Genomic DNA, 14,773 nt, shown 5'->3' with positions numbered 1-14,773 from the left:
CCCTCCTCAACGGCGTCATCTCGCTCCGTCTCCCCCGCGCATGTGTGACTCGTCCTCCTCATCCGCCTCCCTTCGATCTCGCCGGCGTTGACCTGCCACCCCGGCCCGCCCCTCACTAGAGAGCAGCGTGAGGCTGCGGGGCTGGAGCACCGCGAGGCTACGTGGGGCCAAGATGCCGCCGGTGCCGCGGGGGCCAAGATAGCGGCGGCGCGTGGCGCGGGGCTGGAGCAGCGGCGGCTTAAGGCTCGGCCGGCGGTGGTGCGGGCTAGTCAAGGCAGGGCGGTGGTGGGATGAGCTGGCCGCTCGACGCGTCCAAGGCAGGGCGGCGCCACAGGATGGAGAAGGGGCGACGGAGGAGCAGGACAACGAGGGGGCGGCGGTGGCGTCCAAGGCCGAGTTGCGGCAGCACAATGCGCATGCCATTGCGGGTGCGCTCGCGAGCTCGATAGAGGGGCTGATAAATGGGATCCCAGTTCTTTGCAGCAGGCGGAGGCAAACGACGTCAAACTAATTTGTCCTTGTACCTCGATCCAAACAGCGAACCATGGATGTCCGCGTCTTTCCAACTAAAATTTAGGTGGGATTATCCCATCCCTAAAAATTAAACTGGGATCCAAACAATCCTTGGAAAACTTCCTATTTAATGTTAGCTTATTTATATATGAATACTACTGGGTATAAAAATTAATTATTTATCCTATTATAGCTTAATTTCGGTGCTATCTATCCAAATCATCTCTTCAATTCATTATGCTAACTTTCTCCCCTATATATTTCGATCTCTTCGATGCAGCTTCTTGTGTTCCTATCAGATTTGGCAAAAAAAAATATCCATTTGGGCAGGTAGACGGGGAGGGTGAGAGGCAAAAAAGAAAATAAAAGAAAAAAGAGATATATAGGAGAGTTTATGCTTTTTAAAGTGTTGGAAGAGGTATTTATATTTGATCACAATTCACAAAAAATTATATGGCATGGCAAAATCTTTTTTACTTGGTACTATATTCTTAAATAGCGACGACTTCCTTATTTTCAGCTGCTTGGGCTTATTCTCGCTAGTTGAGACCATTTGCATATCTATATTAGATTTATTTACTCCCTCCGTCCCAAATTATATATCATTTTGACTTTTTTAAATTTATAGAATTTGATATGCACATAGATACGTGTTATATCTAGGTGTATAGTAAAATCTATAAATCTTAAAATGCTAAACGACCTATGACTTGGGACAGATGGAGTATCATTTAGTGTATGTATCTTCTAACTTTACTTTAGCTTTACTTTATATAGGACAGAGAGATGGATGAGCATCACGATAAATGCAAATCACAGGGAATAGAGCAAAATTGTGCGCGAGAGCGAGACTGCGAGGTATGCTGATTGTGGCTGTCAACAAACTTTATTATAATAATGTAGGGGTACTTGCTAAAATTTAGCACACGTCACATCGGATGTTTGGATGCTAATTAGAAGTATTGAACATAGGCTAATTACAAAATTAATTGCATAGATAGAGTCTAATTCGCGAGACGAATCTATTAAACCTGATTAGTCCATGATTTGGCAAAGTGGTGCTACAGTGACCATTTGCTAATGACGAATTAATTAGGTTTAATAGATTCGTCTCGCGAATTAGCATAGGGTTCTGCAATTAATTTTATAATTAGTTCATGTTTAATCCTAATTATCATTCAATATCCAATGTGACACTGTTAGTGGTTAGTATCAAACACCCAACACCCCCTAATGTGCTCACGTAACGAAACCAAACAAAGCTTGTCGGAAGGATAAGCTCCTCGCCGAGCGAGACGAGGAAACACCTTTTTGTCTTTTCTCCTTGCACAGCCATCCACCAATTCATTAACCGGTGGCTCCTTTTCGCCGTCCCGTGCGCAGGGCTCCATCGCCACCGCCACCCTCGTCCTCGCCCCCTCCCGCTACCGAGCGCGGAGGCCGGCGCCGCTGGACCGACGGCATCCGCCGCGCGCTGGGTACCATGGCGCGCACCGCCGCCCTGCAGGGCCTTGTCGGCATTGCGGCGGCGGGCGGGCGCCGCGTGCGCGCCTGCGGCCAGCGGTGGGACGCCGGCTGGCGCGGGTTCCGCGCGGGGGCCTCCGGGGGCAGGGGCGCGGCGACCCGCGGCTCCTCCCCCTCCCGTTCCTCGGCAGCGCGGCAGGCGGGGCCGCTGCGCGGCGCGGCGGCTTCGGCGGGGCGCAAGGGCTGGGTCACCGGTGGATTTGAGAGGTAGGCAATGAGAGCGCAATGATCGCGCCGATTGATGTGTTGATGCTGCCTGTTTTTGTTCCTAATTAATCAATGTTATTATGTTATCAACGTGTGCTAGTGCCGTGTTGGTGGATATACAAGTCTTGCGGTGCCTAAACTGCCTATGTTCGTGATGTTCTAGGAGGATATTATTAATTCAAATTGATTAGCTTGACGGGCATCAAGATGCAAATCTGGGATGATGACGTGCTCCCTCCGTTCTAGTCTAGTTTTGTCACAAGTAAAACTTATCTAACTTTGATCAAGTTTATTGGAAAATGCATCAACATCTACACCAAACCAGTTTCGTTAAATCCATCATGGAATATGTCTTGTTAGTGCATTTGTTTCTTATTGTAGATGTTAATATATTTTTCTGTAAATTTGGCCAAAGTTAGAGAAATTTAAATTAGGGCAAAACTAAAGCGACCTACATTTTGAAATGGAGGGAGTAGAATATTACATGGCAGGTTTATGATCTTCGCCCTCTAATATTAATCTTACTAACACCGTTTTGATAGTGGAAGCTTGAGAACTCATTATGATGCTGATGCAGTTGTGCTACATTTTACAGATATCTCCTTTTGTGATGCTGATGACATAATAAATGAATATATCAAGTTTTAGCTACTGGCCTTTAATATATATATATATATATATATATATATTATTGCTGGCTTTTAATAGTTACGTTGTTCTTGTAATACCAACTTTGTGTGGTCAACCGCTTACATTTCTCCAATCTACTAAAGATTCAGACACTACTTTGATTAACATAAGGTCAATTACTTTGTTGGCAGTGAGGATGGTAAGCTGACCTGTGGATATTCAAGCTTTATTGGGAGGAGATCTACTATGGAGGACTGCTATGACATTAAATTAACTAAACTTGATGGACATTCAGTTAACCTGTTTGGCGTATTTGATGGTACCATTTTCACTCTTGCCTTCATTACTTCGCAACTCCTTTATGCATCATGTTTAGTTGATGCTTTGGTCCACTAGGTCATGGAGGAAATCTTGCTGCTGAATATCTGAAGGATAATCTTTTCAAAAACCTTATGAAGCAACCTGAGTTCCTGACAGATACAAAGCTTGCAATAAGTAATGCGTTTTACCTTCTGTTTAGCAGTGTCGTTTAATTGTTTTCCTTTCTAATGCTTCAAACTCTGATATTCACATTGTTTTTGGTTACTTTTGCAAAACACAGGCAGAGGATTTCTTGAAACTGATGGAGATATCTTAGAAACAATATCCAGTTCATTTAGAGATGATGGTTCAACAGCTTTGGCTGCTGTTCTGATTGGCAAGCATCTATATGTAGCAAACGTTGGTGATTCACGTGCTGTTGCTTCAAAAGCCAGCAAAGGTAAAGTCCCGGCAAGAAAGAAAAGACCAAAATGTACAGCATCCACTTTTCTCATATTTGAAAATTAATATCCATTTTGTTCATTATTATCCTCTGTTTTTTTTGAATATACGACGTTTTGAACTAATTAGCAAGTCCCAAACGTCATATTATTTAAAATGGGGAGTATTTGTCTTACCAGTTTCTGTATATTATACCCGAGTATTATCAATTGAACCAGTACTCTGCCGAGCTTCAGTCATCAAGGGGAGTGGCTCTTATTTCTAACCATATGATAATGAATATAAACTGTGCTGGACTAAAAATTTACCAATGCAATATGTTGCTATTTTGCCTTGATAAGCCTCCAATGACTCTAGAATCTGTTAATGTTAGTAATTCTTTGGTTCATTTGTTACATGTGAAGAATATGTTAAACTTTCTATATATTTCTGTGCTCTATAGCCGTCCCACTGTCAAAAGACCACAAACCAAACAGGAAAGATGAACGAAAGCGGATTGAGGATGCTGGAGGTGTTGTTATATGGGATGGTAAGCCTTTTTAATCCTCAGAACACTCTCGGTGTATTTAAGCCTGCTTAATTGGATAAAAGAAAATACTTACTTCAAGCCCTCCAGTTTTAAGCAGTTCTGATATGTGACACGTTTAGGACATTAGGTTAGTTTAATGGGGCGGCATTTCATTGTGTCTATACATGTTTTTCCTGTTTTTCAAGTACTCAGGGTTGAAGGTGCTTTATAAGTATTGAGTTGTTGTTGTAGTTCTTCATTTGACATTAGCACTTCTGCAGATACATGGAGGGTTGGTGGAATTCTGGCAATGTCCCGTGCATTTGGAAATCGTATGTTGAAGGAATATGTGATAGCCGAACCTGACATTCAGGTATAATTAGAACTTTCAGTAGTTCGGCAGTCCATTGCTACCTAGGCAAGTAATCTCCACTGGAAAATTAATCTTTGGTAACATCTACAAACATGCAGGAAGAAGAGGTCAACAGTGATTTGGAATATCTAATTCTTGCTACAGATGGGCTTTGGGATGTTGTGCGAAATGAGGTAACTCCTTGAATTCCAGCTGTAATCAACTAGCTGAGGCAACCTGTTGCTTATGTAATCAAGAAGAGAGCATCACATTACAATACCACCTTAGCTACTAGTATGATTTAAAAGGGTTGCTCTGTTCTCAGTGAACACCAGTTGTCCAGTGCAACACGATATACAAACAAGATGCTAATGAGCATTTTACACTGCAAGACCCTGAAGGCAATATTGAGTTATTGACATACTATCCAGTATACTCTGTCCCATACTGTCACACATTCTGGCATAAGCAGAAACCACAAAAAATACAAGAATAATTTTTACAGATTGGGCACAGGGAACAAGGTCTTTTTCATATTATTTTAGGGTTATATTTGCTCCATTGCTTATCAGCGTAAACATCTTTTGTCAACAAGGATGCCGTTGCCCTTCTGAAGGCGGAAGATGGACCTCAGGCTGCAGCTGTGAAGCTGACAGAAATTGCTTACTCCCGGCACAGTGCAGACAACATCACATGCATTGTTGTGCAATTTCACCATGACAAGTAGTTGGTTGAGACAGTTTTTGTCTGATGGTAGTAAAATTTTGTATGGTGTTTTTATCCCAAAAAATCCATAAACCGTAGTTGCTTTTACCTGATACATGCGGCTGCTACAAGACATGAGCAACCCTGAAAGAGATTTGTGAATTCATTCTTTTGTTCTGTAGGAAAGAAAACATCCGAAACGATGAGCTCGAATGAAATTTCTTCAGTTACTTTTATCAGCTTCACAAAGCATTCTGCACCTCATATGTTGTTTGCTTTGTTGTGGTTCTTTGATTTGAAGAGGTTCTGATTTCCTTACAAACTGCTGTGTCTTGCCTTCTTGGTGTTCTCTTTTCCGGCGATGACTTGCAATACGTCCATATCGTAAAAACCTGAATTTTACATTTGTGAATTTTCAGTCAAAACATATAAAAAGTTCTGAGTTTTTTGGAGGGATTGTTTGCATTCCGGAGTCTTGTCGCAGGAAGGGCTCATTTGCTTATTGATAAATTGGCCTAACAGAATTGGCTAGCGGAAATGTATGGGTGTTATGTGGCCAAATGTAGGAAAATTTATCGAATTTGACAAAAGGAATAAGCTTGCAAACATTTTAGCAATAATCCAAATCTGTGTCAAATTCTTGGGACGACAAAGTATTTCAGTGATGTGATTCCAGATAAACTTCAGATTCAGTTGAGCAATGACAGATCTCCAGGTCTCCAGGGGAGTCTGACGGACCTGAAGATCGGACGGCTTACGAGAGCTCCTGTGCTAACCTCCTCCTCTAGTGACCATCTTCCTTCCTAGAGCCTGGGCCTAAAAAACCTCCCGAGGCCGCGATTCCAATTCTCTCTTCTCACCTTAAACCCTAACCCACCCGCCTCCGCCGGCCGCCATGCGGCGCCACCACCACCTACTCGCCCTCCTTCGGCGCGCCGCCAACTCCACCTCCGCCGCATCCCAGCGCGCGGACCCCCTCCTCCACCTCAACGCTGCCCCATCCCGAAATGGCGCGGCCGGCCCTTTCTCCCCGCGCCTCTTCTCCTCCCGCGCCCGCGCCGCGGCCGGCGCCGCGAAGAGCCTGGTGGAGGACGAGGCGGACCTCAGCGACTGGATTAGCGACCTCAAGACCGACTCGTTCCACCTCGGAGTGAGCAGCGGCGACGAAGGCGACGCGCCGTCCACCCGCAGGCCCGCCGCCGGCGCCTCCAGTGGCGGCCGGGGTGGGCGGGACTCGAGGGGTTCGTTCTCGAGGTCGAGGTTTGGCGGCGGCGGCGAGTTCGGTGGCGACAGGCGCGGCGGCTTCGAGCGGAAGGGGAGGGTGATGAGTAGTGACTTTGATGATGATGAGGATGATTCCGGGTTTGGTTCCTCGAGGGGAAGGCGGGGGCGGGGCGGGAGGTCGTCGGGGTTTGCAATGAGAGGAGGTAGGGGGAATGGGTTTGATGACGAGGCTGGGTTTAGGTCTCCTAGGGGGCAGCGAGGGCGGGGTGGGAGGGGGTCAGGCATGGTGCGGCGGGGAGGAAGGTACAGTGATTTGGATAGTGGTGGTGATGATGCTGGATTTGGGTCTTCCAGGGGAAGGCGGGGTCGTGGTGGAAGGATGTCCGGTTTCTCACAGAGAAGAGGAAGAGAGAGTGATGACAGTGAGGATGACGATGATGATGCTGTTGGGTTTGGGTGTTCTGACAGAATGCAGCAACGAGGTGGCAGGAGAGGTGGAAGGGCAGAGAGTGTTGGACCGCATCGAGGCCGGGGCAGGAGGGATTTGGGTGTGTTGCGGAGGGGTGGGAGGTATAGTGATTTGGATAATGATGATGATGGTGACATTGGATTTGGATCCTCGAGGGGAAGACGTGGTCGCGGTGGAAAGATGTCTGGTTTGTCGCAGGGAAGAGGGAGGGAAAGTGATTTGGATGACGATGAGGATGACGATGTTGTTGGGTTTGGTGATTCCAGTGGTAGGGGATTGAAAAAGTTTGATTTTGGCTTGTCAGAGGGTGAGGATGATGATGATGATGATGATGCGGTGGGGGAAGTTGGTGAGGATGATGAGCCATCAGGTTTCGAAGATGATCCCTTTGATGATGAGGGTGCTAAGGATAATGTGAGGGAGATTGCGGGAAATAAGTCCGGCTCTTTTGAGTTAGACAAAGAAGAGCCAGCTAAACAGAAGAGAGACACAAGAAGTACTGGAGGTGGTGATTCTTATCTGAGCCAGAAGAGGTAGTTCTTGCTCAACTATGAAATAATGCTCAATAATATTTATTTTTTAAGCTTAGGCGTTTCTGTTTATTGCTGGTATGGTTCTCTTTGGTACATAGATAGATTGGTTCTCTTTTTCTTGATGCAAATTAGCTTAGATTATTAATAAGTGACCATCTTGGCAAATAGGAAAAAAATGGTGGCTTGCATTTTCTAATTGGCAAGTGCTATTCATGTTTACTTTCACTATCTGTAATCTATCGTACCTATATGACCTTGTATGATGATTGACTGTATCACTTCAATGCCAGCAACCACTATTACTATATTTTTAAAAGCTTCTGCATCTGCTTCCAACTTGGCCGCAACACTTCCTACCCTTTATGTTGTTCTGTGGTCCACTGGATGTAGAAGTACTATAAGAAACCTGATTATTTTCTATCCTCAAGCCGGTGAAGCTAAAGACATGTGAAGACTGCGTAGTCTTGAGGATCACTCTGCAGGAGTACTATGAACGAGTTTTACTATCATATGAGTCTGATCCGGACTCTGTGGAGATGGGTAATCCACTCCCTGAGGAATTAATATCCAAAGATGAGAAAGAAGAAATTTGTCCAATAGTAACAAATGGTGACTCCACAGGTTTACATCCGATCCAACCTAGTAGTAAGCAATCTGCCTGCTGTGGTTCCTCTCTAAGACCCGCTGTGTGAGCTACGCGGTTCTACTTGATTTGTCAAATAAAAAATCTGAATCAAGGGCATGACCGAAACTGGTGATTAATGCTTCACCCTCAGAGCTCTTAGAAAACTTCCTTTTCTTTGTGAAGCTTAACAAAGTACCTTCTACCTAGAAGCTAAGATATTAAGGACTACGAAGGCAAGGGAAATTGGTAATGGATACCAAGAATCGGAAATATTTTGAGTCAAATGTGAGTGCCAAACGGCTTACTGACTGAATAATGGCAGCAACCAACAGGCGGGCCCGAACCCTTGAAAGCAAGTACAAAATTCATCATTTACGAGTAACTTAAAATGTGATCCCGCTAAGTGATTTCGATATCTTACCGCTCAAATCCTTATCAGGTTGGTTGCATCTAGCTGCATTCAGAGCATTTGTTTGAAATATACAAACAATGCACATTTTGAATCCAGAATAAGTGCTATTGGTAGTCCGTTTAATATCTACTTCCAATAGGCAATGTAACTATTAAAGATAGAGCCATGGAGGAATGATATAGAGATGAATTGCATTAGTTCTGCACTGAGATTGTAGGTTAGAGTTCTTAATGACATTGCTCTTGGTATTTAAGCTATTCATATGAACCCTTACTGTCAGTTTATTTGAACTTCGAAGTACAGTTTTGTGATGAGTGGTCTTTGTAGCATAATTTGGTGGACGCGGCAAACTGTTCATATTTTTTCTGATTGGCTGATATTGCTACTGCTACTTTATTTGAACTAAGCCTTTTTTACAAATCTCTGTCGAATTTCTCTGAAGCTTGTAATTTGTGGTATATGGATGGTGTTAGTTGTTGAATCTGTGCTCAGTTGTGCACTGTGCTTTGATCGAGTTATATTGACATACTACATGCCTATGGGCTATGACTAGCAATGCTTGCAGATTAATTGCTTTTCTCCTGAATGGTTCAGACATGTACTGCTAAAAATGTACTTATAGCCTCTATGCTGATGGATATTCTTTCATTTCCTGACAGGTTTGATGAATGCCCACTATCTCCCTTGACACTTAAAGGTGTTAAGGCTGCTAATTATGAACGAATGACTGCTGTCCAAGAGGCTACTCTTCCTATTATACTTCAAGGTTCATTTTAGTATTCTTTGTTGTATGTTTGGCATTTGCTGATTTACTTTATGATATGAATTTTGTTTGAGCAAATATATTAAGCTCATGCAATGGGATATTGTTTCCCACACATTTCTAATTTCTTGCCTTTTCCACTTTGTACCTGCATTTTCCATTTCCCTGAAATACTGTCATAAACTGCACAAGCTATTCATATAGCTTACATATTTTTTAGCACCTGTTAGTCCACCTCAACTAGCTTGGGACAAAAAGGCTTTGTTGTTGTTAGTGAATCATCCTTGTAGTTTATACATGAGTTACATTGAAGTTCTTCACACCCTTTTGCAAAAGCCAATTTGTCACAGTTGATGCAAGCATGTTTGGGCCCTGGTAATCATGTTGCCTTCAAAGCTTCAACTCAGTATAGAGCCTGCAATCTAGGATTACTTCTGAGCCACTCAGAGGTGTTATAAGAACTTAGAAGAGATGCTGCAGTTCTCTTTGTCCGTCTATCTGTATGTCTTCCTATGAAAATCAGATATGCATAGATCTATTGTTTAGAAAAAAATTGAATGGCTTTTTCTTGAACTTGAGTAATGTTGCCTAAGCACCCTCAAAATTTCGCTAACCCTGGCACAATTCTCTTTGCATCAGAATTATTGGGGGGCTAAAAATATTGAGAGAGAAAGCAAGTTTTACAAAGCAAGTTTTAAAAAAAGTTGGCATTGACTTCATGTAATTTTAAAGTACTATTTCATTCTGAGAGGCAGGCAGTCTGAACTGCACTAATTATGAAATGCATGTGTATAAAAAAATATGCCGCACATGATTGTGAAAGCAGCTTATTTCCACTTGAATTGTATATTTTCTAGTCAGTTCTCACCTACAGACATGTCTTCTGTCAATAGGGAAGGATGTACTAGCCAAAGCAAGGACAGGAACAGGAAAAACTGTAGCTTTCTTGGTAAGTACCCTGCTGAATAGTGAATATTCTTTTTTTCCCCCAATTGTAATGTGCAATTGTTTTTCCTTCAGCTTCCAGCCATTGAAGTTGTCTCAAAATTACCACCTGTTGATCGTGATCAAAAGAGGCCTCCCATCAGTGTTGTTGTAGTGTGCCCTACACGTGAGCTTGCTGATCAGGCTGCTGCAGAAGCTAGCAAGCTTCTTAAATTCCATCCATCAATTGGGGTGCAGCTTGTAATAGGTGGCACTAGAATGGCGCTTGAACAGAAGCGCATGCATACCAACCCTTGCCAGGTGACGTTGTCTTGTTGAATTGAATAATCCTGCTATTCTGTTGTCATTTGTTCTGAGTTCTGACTCACAAGCAACGATGAATGGCTGAATTACAGATTCTAGTAGCTACTCCAGGAAGGCTTAGGGATCATATGGAGAACACTCCAGGGTTTGCTACAAGGTTAATGGGCGTCAAAGTTCTAATTCTTGATGAAGCTGATCGCTTGCTAGATATGGGATTCAGATCTGATATTGAGAAAATAGTGGCTGCTCTCCCAAAACAGCGTCAAACACTCCTATTTTCTGCAACAGTTCCAGATGAGGTATCACCATAGTATACTTGTTATAACTCTTTACTTTGCTTGGTCAATTTGCCAATTATTTCTCCTCTTCATGCTAGGTTCGCCAAGTATGTCACATTGCCATGAAAAGAGATCTTGAATTTGTCAACACTGTTGAAGAAGGAAGTGAGGAAACACATTCTCAGGTATTTCACAAACCAAATGTATGTTGATTGCTCCGTAGTTTTAAAATTAATGATGTGCTTATGATTACTATATTCAGGTGAAGCAAATGCATTTAGTTGCACCACTAGACAAACAATTCTCTATCCTATATGGTCTTCTAACTGACCATATTTCTGAAAATGTTGACTACAAGGTAAGTCTTAATTGCTATATTATCTTTGTAGTGTCCTCTATATATTCTGTACAATGACCGAGGAAACAAATACAGGTGATTGTGTTCTGTACAACAGCAAAAGTAACAAGCCTTGTTGCTGAGCTTCTATCTGAACTGAAGTTGAATGTACGTGAGATCCACTCCAGAAAACCTCAAAGTTACAGAACTAGGATATCAAAAGAATTTAAGGAGTCAAAAGGTCTCATTCTTGTTAGCTCTGATGTATCTGCCCGGGGTGTTGATTATCCCAATGTCACACTAGTTGTGCAGGTAAATAACCTCTTGTACTGTATTTAATTACTGTCCCTGTTTGTTTGCGGATGGTTGCAAATACGGGTATATTCTACTTGCTCTTTGTGATACAAATGAGAAATGTTGAATCCTGAATAAATATGCTTACTACTTGCCATTCACAAAGTTCTTTCTCCATGCAGCTCATAGCTAGTTAGTTGGAACTCTGAACTCATTATGAGCTTGCCTATCTAACTACTAATTAAAGTTTTGACCCATCATTATTGCAGTTGGGGGTGCCAACTGACAGAGAGCAATATATTCATCGACTTGGTAGAACTGGTCGCAAAGGTAATGAGGGGGCGGGAGTCTTATTATTGGCACCATGGGAAGAATATTTCTTGAGAAGTATCAAGGACTTACCTCTTACAGAAGCAACACAACCATTAATTGACCAGGACAGTAAGAAAAAGGTACTTAAATGACACTCCACTTCACATGTTACTGTTGGTATCTATCCATGCACTAACATTGGGCTTTTTGTCAACATCACCACTGAGATATATGTATATGACTTGAAATGTGCACTTTTAATATATTTTGACAATCAGCTGGCAATTCCAATTCTATAAGTATGTATTATGCCAGATCTTGGACTGGATATTGTCACTATGGTGTTTCTCTAAAGATCATGACAGTTGGGCTAATCGCTTAGTACAATTGTAGGGATACATATTCATGCAATCAATTTACTAACAAAAGCTGAAAAGCCATCGTTTCCCTGAGATATATGATGTTCAATGCTGTTCAGGTTATAATTTTGTAGTTCGCATCATCTGTCTACTTATGGATAAGCTTTTCTTCCTGAAGATATGGATATGTTACAGATTCTTTGACATGACTGCAACAGTTGACCAATTTAGATATAGTTGGAATTTTCACCAAGTTTAAGTTTTGGATTTAACTAGAAGATTTATGTTTTGGACCACAGCAGTTGACCGATTTAGGGATAGTTTTTCTTTAGGAAAATCCCTAATGGTGACTTTATTGATTATAAAAACAGTTAGACAGATGATCCTACAAATGCGCTGCAAAAAACAACTAGTAAACTTAAAATCTAGCTATGTCATGAGCTGTGCCATTTGCTTCCCTTGGACAATTAGTAAACTCATCTCCCAATCGTCTGTTTTTATATCCGTTGCTTCATTCCATTTTGATCCTGTTTCGGCTTGAATATTATTGCATCTAATATTGTTTGCCAGGTTCAAACCGCTACACGTTTAGCAAATAGAAGTTTTCTGAAATGCAATCATATTATCAGATGATCCAAAACTAGGATGACTGGCTAACTCAGTCAAATGATGTGGTGGCTGCTGAGTATCGATCACATTTTTTAAGCTGCCAATCATTTTCAAAACATTTTACTGAGCAATGTGTAGTCATATCTGGTGACTGCTTAATTTAGAACTGTATATCATAGTTAGAGCTTCACATGCTGTTTCTTTAGGATAATAACTTGGTCGCTGACAATTTTGCGTTGTGCTACATCTCGTGTTTTCTTACCGTGTGCAGGTTGATAAGGCTCTTGCACATGTGGAAGTTAAGGACAAGGAATCCGCTTACCAGGCATGGCTTGGTTACTACAATTCAAATAAGTTCATCGGGCGTGACAAATACCAGCTTGTATCACTTGCCAATGAGTTCAGTAGAAGTATGGGTCTCAATAACCCTCCTGCAGTGCCTAAGCTTGTTCTCAGGAAGATGGGGCTGAGCAACATTCCAGGTCTGCGGGCAAAGTAGTCTAATGAATCCAAGTCTTGGAAGCCATGTTGGAGCATAATCTAACATTGCCTATAAAACGGTACCCCTTGGTAGGAGTGGAGCTAGCTTACTAAAACAAGGTTTACACTTTACTACACAAGTGTGAGCTTTCATAATACTGTTATCATTCTTTTATTCAGTAATGTGAGATCATGATAAAGGTGCTGCCGGTATGTGTACACAGTACACGGCATCTGCTTCACTCCTTGTGGTTCATCACTTTAGGGGAATGCCAATTTGGTGTTTGTGTGTTCCCTTGGTCATATCTACTTTTAAGTTTTAGTCATGCAAGTATGCACTATGACGAAGATTTGACTTATGTATGCTGTGGGCGAATGAACATACATTATTAAATGATCAGAAGTTGTGTTAACATGGTATCAACAGGAGGGCCTGTGCAAGAGCTGCAACGTTGCACCTATAAGATTGCTGAATGCGGTAGTTGAAAAGACATTTTTTTTCTTGGGTGAGTACGGGGAGAAGTAAGTAGGGAAGCTCCAACCTAATTAATTTATTTATAGTTTTTTATTTCAGATCCGTTTAATTCTGTTCATTTGAAGCTAGTAGGGAAGCCCCAACCTATTTTATTTATAATTTTTTTTATTCTAAACCTGTTTAATTCCATTCCTTCCACTGCACTTCTTTTTTTTTCAAGGTTAACATGTTCTTTTGACCGAAGTTATTTTGACCGAAGTTAGTAGGGAAACTCCAACCTATTTTTTTTATAATTTTTTATTTTAAACCTATTTAATTTGCTCCCATAGGAACTCAACAGAAACTCAGATATGCTAGATGAGGCTAGAGACTCTTTCTCACCACTAGAGGCCATTTCACGCAAGGATAATATGTTGGCAGCTATTTTTGCCAATGCGTCAGTTTTTGCATTTTGAACTTTTATATTAGACAAATCTTTTCCTCTTAAGAAAATATGGCATCAGTTCGTGTATTCTAAGTACACCTGAGCCTTGGGGTGGACCGATGAAAAGCTTGATTTCTTTCGGGTCAAAATCTCCGTCCAAGCCACCCATTAACTCCACCGAGCCAACAAAATCGGGTCCAATTCCGGCTGGCCTTGAGCTCGAGCCGGCTCGCCCATCCCTTTTAGTGTAAATGTAATTTATTTTATTATTCGGGCTGAGCGTAGCTCGTCAAGCTCGGGCTTAGGCCCACCCATTTTTTTGCCCGCGAAAATCAGCATCACGCTTGGCTCTAAATGAGCATCGGGCCGGGCTTAGCTTGTCAGGCTTGGGCTCGGGCGGGACGTGACCGGACCTATTTTGCTCAGGTCCAATCATAAGTTCCTAACTGTATGCTCCTAAAATTGGTTGATCATTTGGGAATTTCAATAAGCTGAAGTTCAGGTGCAGTTGTACGAAATGATCAAGGCGTTTTCGTAGCTGCTAGTTCCTGCGATATATCCCAAATGTTTATGCCCTGCTGATGCAAGGGCACTGCGATGGTCTCAATTTTGATTTTGGCTGGGCAATTGGGCTGCTATAGAGTACGGAGTAGCTGGGCAATTGGGCTTATAGAGTACGGAGTAGTTGCATTGCATGGAAGTTGTTCAGGTAATGAATGATGGAGGGAAC

General features: G+C 42.3%; 2 protein-coding genes across 3 annotated transcripts; both read left to right on the top strand.

Moving 5' to 3' along the window:
- The first annotated feature begins 1,853 nt into the window (after positions 1–1,853).
- LOC117852226 (probable protein phosphatase 2C 56) lies at positions 1,854–5,437 on the top strand. Of its 2 annotated transcripts, none has more exons than XM_034734228.2 (8): positions 1,854–2,244; positions 3,066–3,193; positions 3,271–3,369; positions 3,476–3,667; positions 4,079–4,165; positions 4,426–4,517; positions 4,616–4,690; positions 5,092–5,437. In XM_034734228.2, the coding sequence occupies exons 1-8, from the start codon at positions 1,997–1,999 to the stop codon at positions 5,221–5,223; spliced, it is 1,053 nt and encodes a 350-aa protein (XP_034590119.1). In that variant the 5' UTR covers positions 1,854–1,996; the 3' UTR covers positions 5,224–5,437. The 2 variants fall into 2 exon arrangements, with proteins under 2 accessions (XP_034590119.1, XP_034590120.1); XM_034734229.2 differs by having other exon boundaries at positions 1,863–2,244; positions 3,476–3,634.
- Positions 5,438–6,022: 585 nt separating this feature from the next.
- Positions 6,023–13,564, top strand: LOC117852225 (DEAD-box ATP-dependent RNA helicase 31). The gene is made up of 10 exons (XM_034734227.2): positions 6,023–7,427; positions 9,124–9,230; positions 10,121–10,176; positions 10,248–10,472; positions 10,568–10,774; positions 10,852–10,938; positions 11,016–11,111; positions 11,187–11,402; positions 11,654–11,836; positions 12,936–13,564. Exons 1-10 carry the CDS (start codon positions 6,097–6,099, stop codon positions 13,161–13,163), a joined length of 2,736 nt encoding a protein of 911 aa, XP_034590118.1. The 5' UTR covers positions 6,023–6,096; the 3' UTR covers positions 13,164–13,564.
- Positions 13,565–14,773: the final 1,209 nt, after the last annotated feature.

Source organism: Setaria viridis, chromosome 4, assembly GCF_005286985.2.
Source record: "Setaria viridis chromosome 4, Setaria_viridis_v4.0, whole genome shotgun sequence".
NCBI classification, from domain to species: Eukaryota; Viridiplantae; Streptophyta; class Magnoliopsida; order Poales; family Poaceae; genus Setaria; species Setaria viridis.
The sequence above is the reverse complement of the archived record's forward strand: the minus strand, read 5'-3'. Positions and strand labels throughout refer to the sequence as shown.